Here is a 21,824-nt window from a genome sequence, read left to right as displayed (position 1 = left end):
CTGTGGATTTTGGTAGCCACCAGGGTCCTGGAACCATTCCCCTGAGGAACCTGAGAGATGAATGTTATTGGCCTTTTATTTCCCAGCACACAGCCAATTAGAAGCAGGCCAGAGATGGGCACTGGGGAAGCTCTCGCAGTTGGAGCCGTTCCTCCTCTAGCACATGCTCCTAGGTACCCTGCTTGACAGCAGCAACACCTGGGATCTTACTAGAAATGCTAATTCTCAGGCCCCCCGGATACTCCAGACCCGCCAAGCTGGCATCTCCAGGTATTGCAGCGCCTGCTTCAAGCATGCTGACACACTGCCACCATGAACCCCAGCTCTGGCTCTCCTAATTATACCTGCAAACCAAGCTGGCAAGTGAGATCGTACAGATGGGGAGGGCAGAAGTTGAAGGGCCCAGACCCCTGCCATCTAGATCTAGGTAGCATCGTGTGCTGCTCATCTCGATTCACTTTGGATCCACAGAAACTTCTGTTTCTAGGAGCATCAAGTGTGGGTGCGTATGTTGAGGGTGTTGAACGACATGTCTTTTAGGCCTGTGCTCTTCCTCTAACTGGCTGTGTGAGGTGGATTAAATGGCATAACCTCTCTGAACTTTGTTTCCCGCGTATAAAAATGTGATAGATTTCTTGGCCTTTCTCCTGTTTTGCCATACAACCACATTGTGCTGTTCTGTTAGCTTCACTATATGAGAAGTGAGGCTGTCTACATTTGTAGAACATTGGGTAGTAAACATACATATGTAATAGATAATGGGATATGTAATATATAGGATATTGTAATAAATATATTATACATCACTACATGCTTTTTGTTGCATTATATATTGTATGTGTAATATGTAAATGATATATAGTATTGGACAAAGTTTTCCAAATTACACAAGCTGGAAGAAGGCTGGGTTTGCTGTCAGGCAGGGTAACATCTCACTTGTTAAGAGGCTTTAAGGAGGAATTACATTCACATTCAGTACTGTCACTTGAAAACCCCAGTGGCCCTGAAGCCTGGAGTTTAAACTGTTGCACAGGCAAGGTGAGCTGTCTCTACATGGATCAGTTTCTGCTCCCCAGTCATATAACTGCAATAAGAAAGGAAAAATTCCATGTTTTTAAATCTAGAGTCAGGTTCATCGGCAAACATCTGTTGAAATGCAGGTGTCCTTTTAAAATGAGAGTGTGAAGTCCATCTGTTCTTTCAGGACACCTGCAACTTTGTACACACACTAGTGAGCACACAAAGATCTCTTTAGTGTTATCATTTCACATAGATTTTTCCCAACTGCTCATCATGCTGGTGATTTGTGTCCACACCTTCCTAGTTTTTCTGCTTTCAAGAAAAGTAGTAAGCCCACGTCAGAAACATGGACAAACAAGTTATCGATTCCTGGAAAATGCTTTGTACACTTTTGCCTAACTTTTGCCAAGAAAAGGTAGTAATTTAGCCATATTGGTTTTTTTCTGATAGAAGATGATCTACTACATTTCACTTACCACCACAGATCACAATGGTGTGTTGAAAAAGCCACTTCAGTTATCAATGAGACACGCATGCCTTCTCAGTCTACAAGAAAAATGAAAGCTGGTCTCGTTATCTGTCATAAAATATTATCACATTTAGCGATACCCTCATGAGCAGCCATCCCAGGAAACTACAGCAATGTTTTTGTAATGAAGTAAAATTTAGCCAATGGCGCTCACTCATTTTTATTATACTTTTTCATTCTTGTTGTGATTCTGCGTACATAATGAAATTCCAATCAAGTACTTTTTTTCACAAATGTAAAAATGATAATGAAATAATTCAGGGTCCTTTTCATCTCTGTTTAAGAGTTAGTGAGATGTCCCAGCGTGGAGTCTTGGGGCAGCCACGGTTTCAAGTCAGCAGCCTGACTTTCAACACGCTCCAAAAGCCAGGCTGCCAACGTGCATATGTTTAGGGCTGTATCGTAATTCTCCCAGGGGCTTGGTCCTGTGTTGAATTCCCTGTTGCCCTCCAAAGTCCTGCCCTCACTTAGGAAGCAGAAAAGTGAATTTCATCGTGGACATTTTCCATACTCCTCTATTTAAAATTCAGGGGGCAAATTGATGTTTTAATAGCACACAAGTACAGGAAACTGAAGACATAAAGCATCCATTTTCCCCAGTCTGAAAGTTTATATCGGAAGCTCCTATATTTCATGCAAAATATTGCGTATTTGGCACACAATGCCTGGGGGTTTCAGAAAAGAAGAATTAGGTGTTCCTGGGCTCTAGCTCCTGAGCGCATCTGGACCACATCTTGGACATAATGATGCGTACTTTTCCCTGTGCCCTCAGTTGCCTCTCTCTAATGCTGTTGTGAGCTTGGGGGTCAAGTTCCCCCCAGAGGCAGAACTGCTCCTCCCGGCTCCCAGAACACACGTGGGGAGAGTGTGGAATGAACTCTTCCCCAATCCTCTGGCATTAAACTCAGCCCCAAGACTCTCAGGGCTTAGGGAATAGCTTAGAGTGCAGAATTGTTTTCTCTGAGAGCTATGCCTGAACATTCCTGCTAAAGCAGGCAGCCATCAGTTAATCTCTGCAAACGACTACAGTTTTGGCAGGTGTCAGCTGGTACAGAAATGGTTCACATGTTAAAACATTTTTTAGAGCGTAGGGTAATAAGAGGGGACTAATAAAAATCACAACCTCCTGTAGCGTCGGGCCACAGTGGCCACTTGAAATGACTTATTCCTGTTTAGTTTCTCGGTGGCACCTGTCCCCAGGTTTGCTAAGGTAGACACACTGATAGGTTTCTTCAAAGGCTGGCCGAAGAGGCCACCGCACTCGAAGCCGTGCGTTCGGGACAGTCCTGTACACATCATTCCCTGGGTCACCCACTGTCCTTCACACAGTGTTCTTCAAAAATGCCACTGGGTGCCCAAGGAATGTGAGGTTGAAATGTAGACAGAGCCTGCTGGAAGCCCTTGCCAACCAGCATTCTTTCTGAGGCCATAGAACACTCCAGAATCATGCTTCCTGCCATTTTCTTTCCTTGACTCCTAATACCAGGCATCAGACTTCAGGAGGCATTTAAAGGGCTAAATTATGCTTTTAAAGGTTTTTGAGTTGGAATTGTGTGTTTTTCCGTAAGGAAACCTTCAAATTTTTCACTGTGATCAGGAAGTGAGGATCAGTCCTAAGAGGAGGAAGGAACCAGGAGGACTCCATTCAGGGACACTGAATTACACCGTGATAGAAATAGTATGTTCTAGAAAAGGACGTTTTTGTACTTCTGAGGGAAAGGGATGATGGAGGTTGCTCCGGGACCTGGCCCCTTTTGTCCACAGACCTGGTGCTTAAAATACTCAGCCTGTAAGAGGCCTCTCACATGTGAGCCGGCCGAGCCTGCGTGACTCAGGGTGTTTGCGTTTGACTCGAGTGTTGTGGGCTGGAGCACTGAATCAGAGTCCAGATTTGCCTGGGTGACACATGAAAAGAGGGAGCGTTGCATTTGAACTACACAAATATTATGCTTAAGTATTTTTCCTCCTTTTGGAGCCAAACAGGTCTTGTTAATGATAAAATCACTGCAATATAGTGGGCCTTTTTTCTGGTGCGGAATTTGAGACAGTGTCAACCGTGCCAAGGGGCCCCGAAGCAGGAAGAACCGGCAGGCTGCGGAGATTGGGAACCATAACATGAGTTATACAATTTAATTTTAGAATTGTAGTGATGGGGAACTAGGAGAAAATGTGCTGCTCCAGGTGGCACCCCTACCCGGGTCTGGGGGGCGTGCAGTCAAGGATTCTCTTTCTACTTTAGGGTTAGGACAGGGTATGGAAGGAGCGCTTTCTGGGGGCAGCAAGACGGCTGTGTTTTGATGCTGGGTTTTTTTTTGTGTGTGTGAAATTGATCAAGGACTCTTTATCCAAACAAACCTCAAGGGTGAGGAGGGGGTCAGAGGGCATCTTCTTTGAAAGAGGAATGAATTGCCAAGGCCCACTGGGGCCGCATCCCTACATGGGAACCTCAGCTCTGCCATCTCTCCTTTAATGACATTTTGTTGGAAATTTAAGAGAGAAAACTGGAGGCCCCATCCTCCTGGTACACCCCATGTGAGCCCCTCTGCTGGCTGTTCCTGGTGACAGTGACACCGACTGTCCACAGAGACACCGAAGGCCCACCCTCCCACTTTAGATCCCTGAACCAGCTGGGGAAGCCCCCCAAGTTCGCCGGCTGCTCGCTCTGCGCTCCAGAGGGCCTGGGCTGGCAGGAGTACTGGACGGACGAGGACCAGGCCACACCTTCCTGTCGACCCCCTCACAGGAGTGAACCCAGGGAGTGGGGAAGAAAGAATAACCCCCCAGGAGCCTGCCTGGAGAGGGAGGGGGGCCGAGGGACGGCCCCTGGAGGCGCACCTATAACAAGAAATCTGCCCTCCAGGGCAGTGGCTCGTGGCCACACCCCGTTTCCTGTTGGAGGGGGCAAGCTGCTGACCTCCAGGGCCCGCTCTGCTGCGGCTTAGGCCTGAGGGTACGTGGGTTTGCAGTAGGGAGGGGCAACCTGGTGCGGCCGGGAGGGCACCTTTCCTGGCCACCACAGTTAGCCCACAGCCATGGCAGAGTGCCAAGGGGTAACCCAGCTTCCTGCCCTACTGCCACTGCCATGGCCACTTCCTGTGTCCTCCTGCATTCATCCTGCCCGGCTGAGGTAGGAGCTGAGTGGGGGGTGAGAACCAGGGCCCAGACTGGAGGAGCACTACTGGCCAGTATGATGAAAGAGGCCCTGGTCTGCTATGGGGACAGTGGCCCCAAATTCCCACAAGCAGCCAAATTCCCACTGGGCAGATGTCCAGCAAGTCCATGTTGGGGGTGAGGGAAGAGGGAGGGGAAAGACGAGAAAACCCCCAGTTTTAGAAATTCCACTATACATTTTCTTATCTCTTCCCTCCCTCCTTCCCCATCTCCTCTCTGTCTCCCACCCCTCCCACCCGCTCCCCACAATAGGACATCGTCAGAAACTAGATGATCAGACCAAGCCTGGGAGCTTGTCCTTTTCCGAGCGGCTCAGTGAACTGGAGCAGCTGCGGCGCACGGCCATGAGGGTCAGCCCGCACCACCCAGCCCCCACGCCCAACCCTCGGGCCTCCTTGAACCACTCCACTGCCTTTAACCCTCAGCCTCAGAGCCAGATGCAGGGTAAGTACCAGGTGGGGCGCGTCTCCCCCACCCACCCAGACCAGCGTGGCTTTTTCTGGATGCTTAAAGGGAGCCCCTTGAGCCAGCAGCAGCACCTGGGAGCTGGTTAGAAATGCAGTCCCTGGCCACTCCGCCCACTGAGTCAGGTCCGCATTGCCACAGGATATGCAGATTGAGAAGCCGTGCTGCGTAGGCTGCAGAGGAGATAAGGAGATACACACACATGCACACAGTGTCTCTCAGTATCTATGGGAGATAGGGTCCAGGACCCAATGCAGATGCCAAAATCCATGGGTGTTCAAGTCCCTTATATAAAGTGGCTTAATATTTGCATATCACCTACACATATTTTCCCATATACTTTAAGCTACCTCTAGACTACTTGTAGTAGCTAATGTAAATGCTAAATAACTAGTTGTAATAGTATTTTGGGGGGATTATGACAAGAAAAAACTCTCTACATGTTCAGTGTAGATGCAGTTTTTAAGAAAATATTTAAAATCTGTGGTTGATTGGATCCTTAGATACAGAACTGACAGATACAGAGGACCAATTCTGTTTGTGTGTGAGTGTGTCTGAGTGTGTACACATATATGCAATCTGGAATTTTTTAAAGAGCTTTGGTTGTGCTATTTTCTTACCTACTCTTTAGGCTTGAAGATACATCACACACAACCACCCACATACACATGCATGTCTAGCAAGGTGAGGTGGGGATATTTCAAGTTCTTGCTGCATGTAAAGTATTCATGGGTTTGTATCTAATATACGTTATTTTTAAAAATATTAAGAAGTAGTAGGAATGTATGGATGCCATTATATCAAGCATAATATTTGCAAAGCAATAAAGAACACAAGTCCCCCCACCCCAAGGGGCCAGTGAGCAATCGAAAAACTACTGTAAAATGCAATAATTGCATAAAACCCACTGTGCCAAATTAGATAACACAGTGTTTACATCGGAGAACCACTGATGTCAATGATAGCTTGCTCCATGGTACCATTTCAAATATCTGAAATGCAGTCATTTTCTCTGTGCCATGCAGACACAGCTGTATTTAATATGGTCACAGTAAGATTCCCTTCTCAAAGAAGCAGCTTTGTTCAACTCAAAGGAAAAGATAAACAACACATCTGGAGAAGGGCAGGTAGCCAGCAGGGGATATAGCAGTTCCTCGGAGACCTTAGCTTCCCCAGGCATTTTCTGCACGTGGGTTGTGTTGTGAGGGGCACAGGCAGCATGTCTTTATTAGGCCAACTGCTTTCTTTTAGGGCTAACACACGCAGGGCTCTTGCAAGGTGTGCCCACATCTTCTACTGAGCATTATGGAAAGCCCAGGCCATTCGTTCTCACAGTGAGGCTCCTGGGGAAGGTGCTTTTATTTGAGTGTAAAGTTCCCAAAGAAATCTCCCCATAAGATGAACTGTGCACATGGTACTGAGTGACCTATCTGTAGGTAGCCCTTTTGTATACAAATAGAAACCTAAAGCTTGAGGTCTGGAGGCTCTTTCTCATCTGCTATCTCATTGTAAGTGTATTTAGGAAGCAGTCCCATGAAATCATTAGTCTCCTCATGCTTAATAATTATATATAGTTATTCAAAATATGCACACTGATTTTTAAAAGATTCCACAGTGCATGAGTGTGTGGCAAATGAGAGCAGCTGGTATATATGTTAGAGTAATGGACTTGGGGCAAGTTTTATTTTAATGAAAAATAAAACTCCCCAGGAGATTATTTTATCTTGTTTAGGATCATTTAAATTAATGTAAGTCATCTTTCAATTCGTGTGTAAGATCAAAGGGTTAAAACTGTGTTAAACGTTCTTCGTTTCTGTGACCATTTGAACTACCAGGTTGATAAAGGGATTTGCTGACTGTAGGACAGACTTCTGAATAAAAAATATTAAGCATTTTTAAGAGAATCCAACCATAGTGGGGCAAATTGAAATTTTCACCTTGGGTTTGCTTTATTTTGGACAGTTTTGGTGAGGAGCAAATGTAATCTGATTTCTCTTTTCATCAGATATGACTCTTTGCCAAGAAAAAAAGAAAAAAGAGGGAGATGGGAAGTTGGCAGGTTGGGTTCTTTGTCCTCTGCAGGCCGCCACTCTTGGGCTCTGGGCCGGAGGCCTGGCCTTCCATGGGCATCCTGTAGCTCTTTGGAGTACTGTGTGCTTAGCGCCAAGTATCACCCCCTTTGTTCCTTTTAAAAACTTTTTACTTCTGCAACATCTAAGCAATCATAACTTGCTTTTAGAGTACCCTAGGGGCTTGGTTGCTACTCTAAAGAATGTGTTAACTATATTGCTGGTGTTCTTTCTCTCCAAAATATGAATCTGATATGCAATACTTCACTTGTAAAATGGAAGGAACAGCATCTTAGAAATGAGTGAGCAAGATATTTTCTTTAAAACTACTTTTCCTCTCTCTTTCTCCCTTACACTCTCTCTCAATCTCTCTCTCTCTCTCTCTCCTCCCCTCCTCGGTCTCCCGCTTCCTTCCCCCACCCCCATATTTCCTGTAAGAAAATGCTGTTATACAGTCGCATTCTGAGTAGCCCCTTAAGCTCTTTTTCTGGAAATTAGAAGTTAGCAGGGATGGGCTGGGAGAATAAGTCGCTTGGTCGAGTGCTTGCCTTGCATGCACAAGGCCCTGGATTCAATCCCCAGTACCAAAAAAAAAAAAAAAATTAACAGGGATGATATGCAAGTCTCTTTCACCAGTCTTTTTTCATTTTGTTCTCAACAAGAGAAAAAGGCTGATTTCCAGGATTAGCCTAGAGTGTCCATATTAAGATGATACTTTAAGAAATCACTCTTTGAAATGGCAGCAGTACTTTTAAGAAAAATATCCCAGAAGTGGGCAGGGCAGCCCTTCTGTGGTGCTGTGTGAATGTTTTTCAGCTTTACAGAGAGACATGTCTGTACCTGGGGACTTGGGGATCACCAAGGTTCATAGAGAGGCTGGGGGCCCTGCCTCACTGGCAACTCTGCAGGAGGCTTAAGCCAGCCCCTCTGTCAGCAGAAAGTCACTGATACAGAACACCACCTCTATTTATCTAGAATCAGATGGGCTTCAGAATCACTCAAAATAGACATCTCCAATGATCAGAAGCAGGGTGCAGATGGAGAGGGGGGCAGGTTGCTATGCCACCAAACCACTGTTTATTTGTTGAGGTTTTAACTATAAAAGGGCTGAGGTTAATTTCAACTTCCTATTTTGCCAGGTCTTAAAATTGAAGAGAAAGCCATTTGCCATGGCTTCATGGTTATGCAAGTCGAGATGCGAGCATGAACTTCCATGATTGTGATTCAGAATTCGCGTATTCCTTTTAACCCAGGGGACAGGGTTAGATTCTAGAGAGCTGTTTGGTCTCACCTCCCAGTTGGAGATGGCTTGGGGCAACCCAAGTGAGTGATCTTAAGAATTTAACTCTGATTGACCAAATCTGAGGAACCGCATTGAAGGTGGTGTAGCTTCCTCCTTCCTGGGGAGATGAGGATACAGGGACATTGTCTGGTGTAGAAAATTGTCAAACTCAGCTGAACTAAGAGGCCGGTGTTGCTGTCACTGCATCCACTGGTTACTCTGAGCATCTTGCTGGCTTTCCTTGGCCTACTTGTGATGTGGCACGGGTCAGACCTTTTGTCTCCCATGTTCTCTGCTCACGGCCATCTCACACGGTTAATAGAGGAGCCGAACTTGCCCACTGTCTCCAAGCTCCCCGGCTTGGACTGGACTCAAACACAGACCTTTCTGGCAGTTCATGAAGCCAGCGCAGGTGGGCTGGAAGTCCCTCCAAGCTTGTACTCTTGGATCAAGGGCAGACAGGTCTGACCAGTGTTGAGAAGGAGAGACATGGGAGAGGTGTTGGCTAGCCGCTCACGGAGCTGCCCTGACTGAATGCATTCTGTTATGACTCAGTGTTGATCGTAATGATGACTCTGGGCTCTCTGATTGGTGCCTTACTAAACTGTCCCGTTTTGGTACATTTGTACTTTTTAAAAAAAAAAAAATTGGGGGTTGGGGATTGAACCCAAGGGTGCTTAATCACTGAGGCACATCACCAGTTCTTTATTTTATTTTTTTAAATTTTGAGACAGGGTCTTGCTAAGTTGCTGAGCCTGACTTTGAACTTTCAATCCTCGTCTCAGCCTCCTGGCATTACAGGTGTGTGCTACCGTACCCAGCTGTTTACATTTGTTTATAAGATGAGGAGAAAAGACAACTCAGAATAATGAATCTCTGAGCATGCACGAAGGAGGATGTATGGGCAGGAAGAGGGCTCCCTAGCTACTCTGTGTTTCCTTTGATGGGGCAACTGCCTTCCTAGGGGTGAGCCTTTCTTGTAGGGTCCAATGGAACCAAACCAGGCAACATCTGATCAGCCTGAGGACAGTGGGTACCTCCACTGGAGGGTTCCATATGGCCAAGAGGGCTCTGTCTTCACAGATCATCTCCTGGTTTTTAGTATTGATGGTTATCTTCTCCCAAAGTTAATGTTAAGTAGATTGTCTTCTTTTGCCACCGTGTGTGAAATTCTTTGAGGTACTGAATCGGCCTTGCTCCTCAGTTGTGCTGGGTTCCTCGTGTCAGTCTGATTCTCTCCATGTGGGCAGACTTTTCCACCCTCCTGTAGGGAGCAGAGGTAAAACCCCTGCCTCCAGGGAACAATGCCAGAGGAGGAGATAAGGGGCCCGGGGGCTTCTTGCCCAGAAAGCTCCAGAAAATGACATGAAGACCCTTTCCAGACATGGAGGACACACCAGCTGCAGAGCATTACCCACCCCCGTCTCGTTCCCTCCTTCCCATCCCCCGCTTTTTTTCTTTTCTAGCAATTCTAGAAGTTTGAAAACAAAGTGAGGGGGACTTTTTTTACCTTGGAATTATATACTACAATCAAATTAGATGCAACCAGAGATTCTCATATGGAAATCTATAATGATCACTTAATGATCACACAGTAAAATATTCAGTGCTAGAAACCAACTTGTAAGACCTGTTGTAACATGAAAATGCAAGATTTCATTAAAAAAAAAAAAAGAAAAACCCCTCTTACCTAGATGTAGTGTTTGAGAGCCTAAAGATCCATAGCACCAGAATAAAATAGCACCTGAAAAGCCAGCCTGAGTACGGTGTTCCCATAAACAAGGGGAAGGGAGGAAGGGGGCTGCAGGAGGCCAGCAGGAGGGAGGGAGGAAAGAGAGAGAAAAAATGAAAAAGGAAAAGAAGAGAGGGAAGGAGAGAGGAAGGGAAACCTAGAGGGATGAGTACAGAACAAAGAGCCCCCTTTGGGCGTGAGGGGCAGCCGCCCCCTGCCCCCTCACCAGCAGGCAGGTTAGTGGAATGAGAAGCTCCTCAAGGCAGGAACAGGAACGCGGTTCCTATTCTATATTCTTGGCTGGTGCAACACAAACCAGAAGTTTAAGGAAAGTGTGGGAAGGTCAAAGTAAGGAACTGCACTCTGGACATGGATAAATGGAGAGAGGAGTAGAGGAGGAGGAGCCGGCTGGCCCTTCGTCCTGACCCACCTGTGCCAGGTGGCTGATATCCTTGCTGGCCAGTCACTCCTTGGGGTTGCTTCATGGTGCTTGGAATGGGCAGACCTTTTGTGACTTCTCTGATGTGCCACCTTCTGCCATTATAGATAGGCACAGGGACCAACCCAGCAGTCCCCGAACAGACATTCCAGTGCTGCGACATATTTACAGCTAGGTACTTACAGCTAAGTAGTTAATAAGCCAGCCCTTGACAGGGGCTTACCAATCTGTGACCTCCCAGCACTCTAGGAATCAAAACCCACATTTTAGCAGGCTTCCTTTGCAGACTAAATGTTTCCATGGGTATCATTCAGAATGGTCAAGCCACTTTCTCAGGAGCATGTTGGTACCTTGTGGGCATCTTTTCTAATTAGAAGGGGAAAAGATTTCACTTTAGGACTTGATCTTAATGATAAATTATTCTTATTGGCTGCATAGGTTCCCAAAGTTTCCTTGATGCTTGTGAACCTAGAGGCTGGTGCACACAGTGCATTAAAAGATTTTTGGGGGGGGAAGAAGCTTTGTTTTAAAAAAGCTATAAGTCGGTGCACTTATATGATATTGATGCTAACAATAGGGTTAGAAGATAGCAGAGCCTAGGCTAAAAAGGAGGATCCAAGAGGCAATCCACCTAAACTGGCCAATGACCTGATGACCTCCCAATCTGGCCTCCACAACATGTGCTACAGGACTTTTGGCAAGATACTTAACGCCTTAAAGCCTCAGTTTCCCATCTGACACTGGGAATTATATAGCTATCCTTGCAGATGGTATAGTGACAGTGAACCATAAGGCAGTGGATGTTAGAGCCAGCCCAGAGTTAACACTCAGGAAGGGCCACGTCACAATTGGCATTGACAAACAATACCAAGCTTTTTGGTTTTCTGATACTGCTATGATGAAGTGCCACAGTTTTGGGGCTAAAAACCATAGGAATATGTTCTCTCACAATTGGAGCCAGAAGTCCACCATCAAGGTGTTGGCAGGATGAAGCTCCCTCTGCAGGCTGTAGGGGAGGATCTTCCTGCCTCTTCTCCGGCTTTGGTGGCTCCAGCATCCCTTGGTTTGTGACTGTGTCCCTCCAGTCTCTTCTTCCCTCTTTATTCGGCATTCTCCTCTATCTCATCTATTCCTCTGTTTCTAATAAGGACACATGTCATTGGATTTAGGCCCCGCCCACACAGTCCTTGGTGGCCTCAAGCTCTTTTATGTAATTATATCCAGGGGCTGGACTTGTAGCTCAGCGGTAGAGCGCTTGCCTCATATAGGTGAGGCACTGGGTTCAGTTCCCAGCACCACATAGAAATAAGCAAATAAAATAAAGGTCCATCAACAACTAAAAAACTATTAAAAAAAGAACTTTTTCCAAATAACATCCCATTCACAGTTCTGAAGGTCAGAACATGCACCTCTTTTTACGGAGCACCATTCAACTCACATACCAAGGTCATCAGGTCATTGGCCAGTGGCATTCAGGTTTGTCCACATATAGCTTGTGCATGTCCATCCCCCATAACAGATAGGAGGACAGGTGAATGGGAACACGAGGACTTGTGCCTACACACCCGGTTCACGTCCTACCACTACTAGCATCTCCGTCCACCATTTGGGGGTTAGTGCTGTGCACCTTCATTTCCCAGCCAGAAGAACATGGGATTTCTTTTCTCTTTTTTCCTAGATAAGGTAAGATTTCTCAGTATTCTCTGGAACACCTATACAAATGGAAACACAGACCCCAACAGTGGTAGAGAAAGGGAGATTTTCCCTGATCTCGGAAGCAATGCAAGACAGGAAGACAGGCAACCTGGGTGCCTCTCACTCTAGTCCCCCAAAGCCATGGCAGTATAAATATCAAAAAGCAGAGGACCAGAGAAGGACAGGAAGACCAAAGCCAGCCAGCTGGGATGGGCTCAAGAATATGACCTCCTGGACAAAGCTGGACATAACACTGTTGTTTTGAAACAAGCTGCCTTTTTAACAAATGGCTTTATTGCAAAGCATCATTGCCAGACATCTGTTTCAAAGGAATAGTGGTTTACTTTGTATATCTCATTATCCCAAATTTACAAATCACCTGACGACAGTCTTTCAAACTGGAATATTTATCAGAGAAATTTTGATGGTAGCCATGAAGTCATATCGAAGTTTAGCAAAAGTTTGTGCCAAAAGAAGAACAAACACTCTGTCAGCTATGAAAAATGGCTCTGACGGACCTAGTTCTGCAAACTGAGTTGGTTTTACTCGTTTGCATTATTATTTGTCATTTTCAGACTCTTTCAAATCCAGCATTTGGGATTTAAATTGTGCTGGGGGACTGCAACTGCTTCTGTCTTTCCTTATTTCCCTCAGAGCGCCCCAGCCTGACTTTCGGGGGACATAGAGTGAGGCAAAGGGTTTCCCCTGCCTCCACACCAACAGTGGCTTCTGTGCCTGTGTGAACCATATATCCACATTTCCCTTTCAAAGCCTCAGCCCTACTTTTTTCTTTTTTTTCATTATGAAACATCTGCCTCCAGTGCAGTTGAACAGCCAGTTGTTATGGAGATTGAAGATACAGGATTGCAAAAGGCCTGCAAATAAAATCTTCCCTGACAAACCCAGTTTCTTTCCATAGACTTTTCTTCTATAATCTCTTTCTGGCAGAACGTTATACATTTCGATGTTAGAGATTCAGTTACCATCCACAGTAAATAAGACAAAATAGTAATTTTAAAAGATGCATAGAGCTCACCCCCAAAACAAACGTTGGTCAGTGGTGTGTGTGTGTGTGTGTGTGTGTTGCCTCTCTGTGCACTCCTGAGAATTGACGGGGGAGAACATAAGGAGTGTACCACTTCGTACCCATTGGATTTCTGTTATGAAAAGTCTTGAGGTTTAGTTTTAGCCCATCCCAACTCTCCTGAGTAGCATGAAAAAAACATTTTCTGTTTAAAAATAAATAAGCATTTTCAAGAGAAAGCATGGGCCATGTCATGAAGTGCTTGATGATCCAGGGACAGGAGAGCCTTCTCCAGATGGAGGCTGAACCGCCACAGTTCCAGGCACCGTCGTTGTCATTATTTCACACCACCTTCAGGTCATGTTTAGGGTTTAGAACTTTCCAAATAGAGCTGCAGGATTTGGAAAGTCATCTTCCAATTCTGATCCGGAAGCCACTGGTTTCTTCTTAGGAAGGAGTCCTCTTTACCCTGCATCTGTACGTGTTCAACCTGAGTCATCCCAAGGCCAGATCCAAGACCCAGAGCACATCCACTGTGCCGATCCCTCATTAGAAGGGCTGCTGCTGTAGTTTTAAAGGAACATCTTGAGATAAGAAGGAAGACATAATGTGACTAGGGATGCATTTCTTGGCGTTGCCAGTTATACGAGGGGAACGAACATAGTTGTTTTATGAAGTCTCAGGGGATGAGCGCACTGTTGTGGCCACTCTCACTCCATTAGTGCATCTCTCTGAACGTATCAGATGGCAAATTATATAATGATAAAGTTATTAAAATATCTGTAAAAGTCAGCACAAGCTCAAGGGCTTGACTTGGCCTTTCTGCCCGCTAAGTGGTTTATTTAGATCTCTTGTCTCAAGGTCTGTTAATCTTCATCTGTACTTTGTTGTAAATTGCTTGCTATGTGGAACAACCATAATTACCTCAGTTTTAGGACGCACTTCTGTTGGTTGCCCAACAAGGCTGGTATCCTAAGGATGAACGCAGAAGTGCTTGGAGTGGGAGACCCACAATCCCCCCTCCACCTTTTGAAACTGTAACATGTTTGTGATTGTGTCTGCATCTGGGTTGTTATTGGAGCAGTTGAGGCAGTAACATTATAACAAGGACCAAGGGCAATAATAAAACAATAATAGCTCACGTCAACAGAATGGACTGTGGAGTCAGTCCAGCCACCCACAGGGGCATGTTATGGTGGGGAGAAGGTTTGGCCTGTGCTCCCTTCTCTGTACATGTCCTGGCATTGTTCCTTGACCACCAAGTGCCAGGCCCTTGTTGCTCATGAAAATGATGCACCAGGTAGCCTGAAACTCTAATGTTCCGGGAGTCTAGATTTGCAGTACCTGAGAATTAATGGACCTCCCTTAACACTCACAGGGAAACCAGAGGGGATGCCCCAGAGCCTCTCACTCTTCTGCCTCTGAGTAAAGGCTACTTTGGGGGTAGGGTTAATATTTTTCCTGTGGATCAAGCTTCAAGAGGCTCTGAGCCACCATATGTTGGCTAAATAAGAGAAGTCATTGCCCAGACATGGATCTGTTTAATTTAATGTAATTTTCCACAAATTACAAAGCATGACTTTAAAATTGAATTTGTGTAAAATTACGGATGGCCAATTCAGGTGGAAGGGAAAGGAAATCTTGTTATTCCTATTCCAGAATCTCTTCCCGATTTCCTCATTTGATTCTTTCACGCCTTGGGGGGAGGGAGGATATATGAGTGGGTCTATAAGGAATTTCTCTCATTTTTGAACTTTCTCCCTGGCCATCCAAGGAGGACTTAGCAGCCTGGAGATGTCAAGGCAGAATGCAAATTGTCTGTCCATCCATCCCACCAACCAGGATCGAGCTATTCTTTTCGTCTTATCATCAGAAGGGACTAGAATTACACTTGGGACCTCCCACTTTATAAGGAAAACTGAACATGGATCCATAATACTAACCCTTGAATATGTGTGGAGAATAATGGATATGGGTTTTGGAATCAAGTCCCATGTTGTCCACATCCTGGTTGTGTGACCTGGCAAGAAGCACTGACATCCTCTGTGCCTGTGTTCCCACCTGTACCCTGGGCATGGTTACTAATAGGACCTAACTCACGAGACAGCTGTGAGGGTTAAGTGGTCAACAGGCGCAGTGTGCTCGAGGCCTAGTGGGTGGGAAGTGTCACCTGATTGAGATATCCTTCTGTCAGGTATTCGTGGAGACTGTACACTTGAAAAACAGAGTCGTGTAATTCTGTTGAGCTCTTGTTGCTGTCACTGTCGTCACTGGTGATGCTGTTGGGTCACCAGGGTGCTGTGCCTCTGTCCAGTCTTATGTGCCTCGGCTACTCTATGGCAATTGCCATTCAAGTCTCCCTGTTCCCCAGCAGTGACTGCAGCCCTGGGGAATAAGGGGAGTACTGGTTTTAGTGGTGTTTTCAGTTGAATTTTGTTTCTGTGGGAAAACTCACAGGGGGTAGGAGGGACCCATAACCATGGTTCCACAGGACCAAATGGGAATTTAAACTGTGAAGGTGAAAGGGAACTTAACCTTCTTTGCTCAAAGCTCTTCATTTTACCCAAGAGACTCTAGAGACCTGGAGAGTTTTGGTGAACGCTTGGTGATGGTGTTCCTGAAATTCCAGCCTTCCAGCTCCTGGCTCGTGCACACTTCCCAGTGGCAGTTTAAGTTTGTTTGTAGCATGGATCTTTCATGTGGACATCTAACCATGCTCAGCCTCACTCTGCCTTTTTCTAGAAATATACTTTTCCTCAGTGAGATGATAGGTCCCTCTGGTTGGATTAGGTACCCTACACTTCTTTTGTATTTCCATTTTATTTATTTTTTGGTACTTGGAATTCAATCAGGGGCTCTTAACCACTGAGCCACATCCCCAGCCCTTTGTTTGATTTTTTTTTTTTTTTTTTGACAGAGGCTTTTGCTAAGTTGCTTAGGGCCTCACTAAGTGGCTGAGCCTGACTTTCAACTAGCAATCCTCCTGCCTCAGCCTCCCAAATCTCTGGGATTACAGGCATGTACTTCCATGCCCAGCCATCTCCTTTTTTTTTAAATGTTGAATTTAATGCTTGTGGGATTGGTGATTATTATTATTTTTTTAGTTGTAAATGGACACAATACCTTTATTTATTTTTATGTGGTGCTGAGAATTGAACCCAGTGCTTCACACATGCTAAGCAAGCGCTCTACTACTGAGCCACAACCCCAGCCCATGGATTAGGGAATTTTAAAACAAGCAGGGAGACTCTTCTTCTCAAAGCCACCCTCCGTCCTTCTCAGCCCTGCTCCCTGGCATGAGGGGAGAGCAACAGCTGTCATGGAGTTGACAGGTTACTTCCTGCCACGGGGCCCACGTGGGCAGCGGTCTGAGATGAACCCTCACCCATTCCGTGACTTGCATGAATCGGACACATTCAAGAGTGTGAACGGTCAGCCTCTTTGGCATTTTTAATGAACCATCTACAAAAGGATTTCTTTGAACCAAGTTTCACCTTCCTGTGTGATTTTAAGTAAATACCTCCCTCGGCTGATTCCGCCCACAAGCCGGGCCCTTTAAGCCTGCGTTCGGCTGTGGCTTGGGCTGTCGGGCCAGAAGAAGGACAGCAAACAGGTGTGTGAGTGTGAGCAGAGCCCGGGAGCACAGCTGTGGGAACGCCAGGCGGCTCTGGCAGGCGAGGCTGGGAGGGGTAGAAGGTTGGTGCCTGAGTGACAGTCCCCTTGTCCCAGTTCAGGACATCATGCCAGCTTCATGCCATTTACTCACGAAAGAGTGCACAACACAGAGTGAGAAAGCTAAGGCCAGATAAAGGCTCTCTGTGACAGCCATGTCCTTGTCGGCGAATTCAGGGTCAGGGTCGTGAATAGCAGGGCCAGAGCCACCCTGGAATGTCACAGGAATTATCAGCGACCAAATGCCCTTCTCTAGGAGGTGCTGGAGAGGTCCCTGCAGTGGTGGAGTGGCTTCTGGATTCCTTTCCTTCATGGATCCCAGTGGCTCTGTCATCCTGCCTCCTACACGGACTGGAGGACTGGTGCTCATTAGCCAAAGGGACCTGTCCTCTCCACTTCACGTCCCATGGCTCGTGGGTCCTGACATGTCATGCCCACACTCTCAGGGGCCTCAGGCCCTGGGCTTGCCTCAGTGGTCTGAAAAACCACAGGTTTCTAATGAAGACAAGAGGAGCCTGGTGAAGGGTGATGCTGGGAAATGGGCTTTTCTTGCTCAGAGAGGGATCCCCCTCAGAAGCACAGCAGTCTGGGTATTGAGACTTTTCTCTCAACAGCAATTTCTCCTGATTTGGGCAGTTCTTATGGTGACTTTGAACTTGTGACCACTGGAGATGAATGAATCATAGAAAGCTCAACCATCATGGGATGGTCAGCCCCCTCCCTAAATAGATGAGCAATGGGAATGGGAAAGGTTAAGGGACATGCGTCATGTCACATGGACAGCGTGCTTATTCTAGTGCTCAGCTGTCGTCTCCCATCCTCCCCAGCTTGAACACGTTCCTGGTGTTTGGAGGTAGCAATGTGAACCGTCCTGAGCAGTCCCTTCAAAACAACACTTAGGCAAAAGAGGGGCTGTTGGAACAAGATAGGGCAAACCCCAGTGAGCCTCTGCACACTGCTCCACCCAGTTTCTCATCTTTATATTACCAAAAAAAAAAAAAAAGGCTCAAATAACCCAAACAGGCAGAGTCTGATCTGCAGACAGTCTGCAGGCACCTGCCCAAGAAGCTGCCGGTCGGCTGGTCCATCCTTCTCTGATTTATGTTGTGTGTGCTAAGCCTTAAATTGTTGAGTCTCTGGCTGGCTGCAGTGGTATTACTGGAGGGTTGGTGCATGTTTTTAGCTCACAGAGCTGGCTCTGGTACTGGAGGTGTTGGCCCCGAATCAAGTCCAATCTCACACCTGTCTGAGACAATGAGAGCCTGTTAGACACATCTCCAGTTGAGGCGGCTCAGCCTGCTTATTTTCACATTCAGAATCAGGAGGAGGGGCACCTTGGAGCAGGGGGACTGAGAGAGGCCAGGAGGAGGCTTGGAAATGCTGGGGTCCCCTGCCCCCTCTACAGTGCCTCCCCAGATTTTATAAACTTTTCCTTATTTTTGGAAATTAAAAAACAAACAAACAATACCAACAGTAGTCCTCTTATGAAGGAGAATTTCCTTCTGCAAAACAAGGAACTCGAGGCCTGTTGTAGAATAAATTCCCAGTCGCTATGGGGGTTGAGCAGCGCAGTGGAGAAGCCAGGTGCAGCCCCCAGCCCCGCCAGCACTGACCCTTGAGCCTTTCACCACTGACCAGTGTGTCCTGCAGTGTTTTCTCTTCTTCTTTTCCTCTTCCTTTGCTAACGTTGCAGGGACTGGAGCAGAAAGCAGAGGGGAACTTTTTCCCCAGCTCAATATTTTTCACCAATGAAATAGCAAATTGTTCCGTCCCAGTTCAGCCTTCTGTCCCACGTGATCCACAGAGAACAGAGCTAGCCACCAGCACTTGTGTCTGCAGACCCTGTGCAAACCCTGCCCTTCTGAGACCCCCACAGGCAGCTCCTGGGCAGGAATCCTTCCAGGTTGGCACCCCTGAGGCCAGTGCCTTTGAAGGATCCTTATTCAACCAAAGCTACTCTGAAATGACTCATTTTTCATAGAACCACACAGTGTGGTGGCTCATAGGATAAGGTCAAGAAAAGAGTTTTCCAAAGTTATGAACCTGCCTTTGGCAGTGAGACCCTCAGTGGGGAGCCCGCATGGGAGCACAGGGGTTCGCCCCACATAGCTTCAATGGCCCTGGGGGCGGGAGTTGCTCCACAGACTCCCAGAGCCCTTCACAGTCAGGGAGGCACTGACCTCCCCCATTGAGCACTGAGGTGCCCGTTTTCTTCCAACAAGAAGAAACAGGCGGCCCATCCTTCTTACCCCCAAACAATTTATTATTTGTGAAAATTATTTATGCAGTGACCACATCACAGACTCTGAACTTCAGCCTGGGAGACACAACAAAGAAAATGTGCATGCTGTCACTTCATGGGAGACCCAGGAGCCATTAGAGATGAACTTGGGCCAGTCTGCCCCTCACAGCATAAATCACCAAACTCACCCACCTTCTGTCTCAATATGGATATTAGCCGACATCCCCAGAGGGACAAAAGGACAGCTTTTCAGAAACAGCAAAGTGATACACTGTGAACAGCCATGAGACATGGGAATTCTGGGGACTTCAGGCTGCCCTCTGACCTGGTGTGAGTCCCCTCTTTGTGGCACTGAGTGACAATATGTGTGAAGACCCTGTGGCCTCACACTTTGACATGCAGGGAGTCCAAGGACCTTGTCACACAGCCTCCCTTGCCCTGCGTTCCTAGTTGGGACCACTTAGTTTGAGCCTGTCACCTTTAGAGAGACATAGCATAGGAAGCAAGCAGACATTGCCTTTTCAAGCCACCTGATGGCAGGAGGGCCTGATGGAGAAGTCAGAGATGCTACCTATAGAGTTCCTCTAGCCACGCCTCCCTGCCATGTTCTGGGCCGTGAGCTTCTCCATTCCTCCACCCATCCATACTCTGCAATGAGGAGCGGTTGAGCAGGGAGGAGCCTGGGGCACTGAGATGGTTGTGAGCTGCCGATCCTGTCCACAAGCTTTAATCCATGCTAGTATCCTACCCTGTCATCACCTCCAGCCCCACCCCCAAACAACTGCCATTCTTCAATGTACCTCATCTGCCCTGTGTCCTTTGTGACATCTCTGTCCCCATGGTGGTACAGACTGGCTCCTCTCCAGTTCCAGGACCCACTTGGCAGTCCCTCTCACTTTGACATCTTCCCATTGTGGCCCTCTGCTGTCACCAGAGAGGTCATGCGTTTGGGGGCTGCTTCCCAAGCTATCATGGGTGGTATTTCCCTTTGTGCTGCAAGATAGTCCAAGCCAACCCACTGGCGTGGAGGCAGCACATCCCTCTCGTCCCCAGAGCTATCAGGGCTCTGAGGTCAGCAAGTCAGGAGAGCCCCAGGTGGGCTGGAAGTCTCTCTCCTACTGCCCTGAACCTCTGGGTGCTAGCTCAGATCTCCAGGTGGGGCTGGCAGAAGTCTTTGGGGAAGGATTTTCCCTGGTCTCAGGATAGCAGTTCAAAACTATTTGTAGGTTTTAAGCCCAATTTCAAAATTTTGTCCCCTAATTGATTCCCTTTCTCCCAAAGCACCAACTTGAAGGCAGGCCCTCTCGGGGCCCTTTCCCTTGCTTCTGTGACACGGAGGAAAATGGCAAGTCTCTGTGCCTCTTGATGTCCTGGCCCAGTGACTTCCCACAGCCTCTGTTAACTAAGCAGCAACACCCTTCCCTCTGCCATCCCCTGCCCCAGGCCAAATGCTCTGCTCTCACCCACTTTCCTTGTGTCTTCCTTCCTCCTCAGACAGCTCAGCCTCCCCCAGGCAATCTTGCAAATACCTGTTTACACATTTAATTGGAAAACTAGACCCCAAAGTAAGACTCTTATTTATTCACAGCTTCCTCAGTATCCCAGCCCCGCACCTCACTGCTACCTCCAGTGCCCCAGCCTGCTTCCTGCTTCCTGCTATCCAAGCATTCTTGTGCTGCTTCTTCCTCTGAGAGCACCGGTCCATTCCCAGCACTCTGCAGACCCATGCTTCCAAGTGTGTTCCTCTCTTGCTCTCCTTCCCACCTTCTTACTCCCAGGGGAAGCCCCATCACAGACTGACCCATTGCCTGGCCTGGGGGCTGCAGGGCCCACCCTCACAAACTGATAGCTTCACCCCTGCTTCACACCAGTCCAAGCAGCCAGTGAACCTTCCCCACCTCCTCCCACTGCCATGTCCTTCTTCATTCATATGATCACATCTGATGGGTGGGCAAAGAACCACTCCAACCCATGTGTGTCTGTTCCCTGTCTGAAAAAAATAAATTAATAGTAAACATGGGGAACTGCAGGGGACCCTGTCACTCCCCTGTGAGTCTTCCCTTTCTGGTTCCTTCAGCTCCTCCTCTTCCCTCCAGTCCTCAGAAGTCTCTTTTGTTCAAATCATGGGGAGAATACTTTGGAAGTGCTTTTAAAACTGGTTTGTTAATTTTTTTTGTAAGAAGACAGGAAGTTCCCGTTTTTTGGAAAGGTTGTTCATTTCCAAAGCAGCTCAGAGACAATCAGCTAGAGGATGATTTCTGGCTGCATTTTTTGGGGGTGGTACACAATACAAAACTAAAATAAAAGAAACCAATGACAGAGAGAGTCAGTGAATACAAAGAGAGATGTTATAATAGGCTTTTGTTGGTACTTGTATTTTCTTGTTGAAAAACAGAGCAAAGACCCTGAGGTGCTGAGGTGCGGACAGAAGTCTGATGTTATCAGCCCCTAGAAATCCTGCCTGGAGTCCAGTGGCAGGCGGGA

At 47.0% G+C, this 21,824-nt stretch overlaps 1 protein-coding gene across 4 annotated transcripts in view; it reads left to right on the top strand.

Moving 5' to 3' along the window:
- The window catches only part of Runx1 (RUNX family transcription factor 1), an 84,075-nt gene that overhangs the window by 41,789 nt on the left and 20,462 nt on the right, over nucleotides 1-21,824 (top strand). For 2 of the 4 annotated variants that reach the window (XM_026393550.2, XM_077795047.1), the window contains exon 4: nucleotides 4,973-5,164. The exons of the other annotated variants lie outside the window; for them this stretch is intronic. In XM_026393550.2, the coding sequence (XP_026249335.2) occupies nucleotides 4,973-5,164 (192 nt within the window). The remainder of the gene's footprint in view (nucleotides 1-4,972; nucleotides 5,165-21,824) is intronic. 4 annotated transcript variants of the gene reach the window in all.

This window comes from Urocitellus parryii, chromosome 2 (genome assembly GCF_045843805.1).
Source record: "Urocitellus parryii isolate mUroPar1 chromosome 2, mUroPar1.hap1, whole genome shotgun sequence".
Taxonomy (NCBI): Eukaryota; Metazoa; Chordata; class Mammalia; order Rodentia; family Sciuridae; genus Urocitellus; species Urocitellus parryii.
Note: the sequence above shows the minus strand (reverse complement) of the source record. Positions and strands in the feature narration are given on the sequence as shown.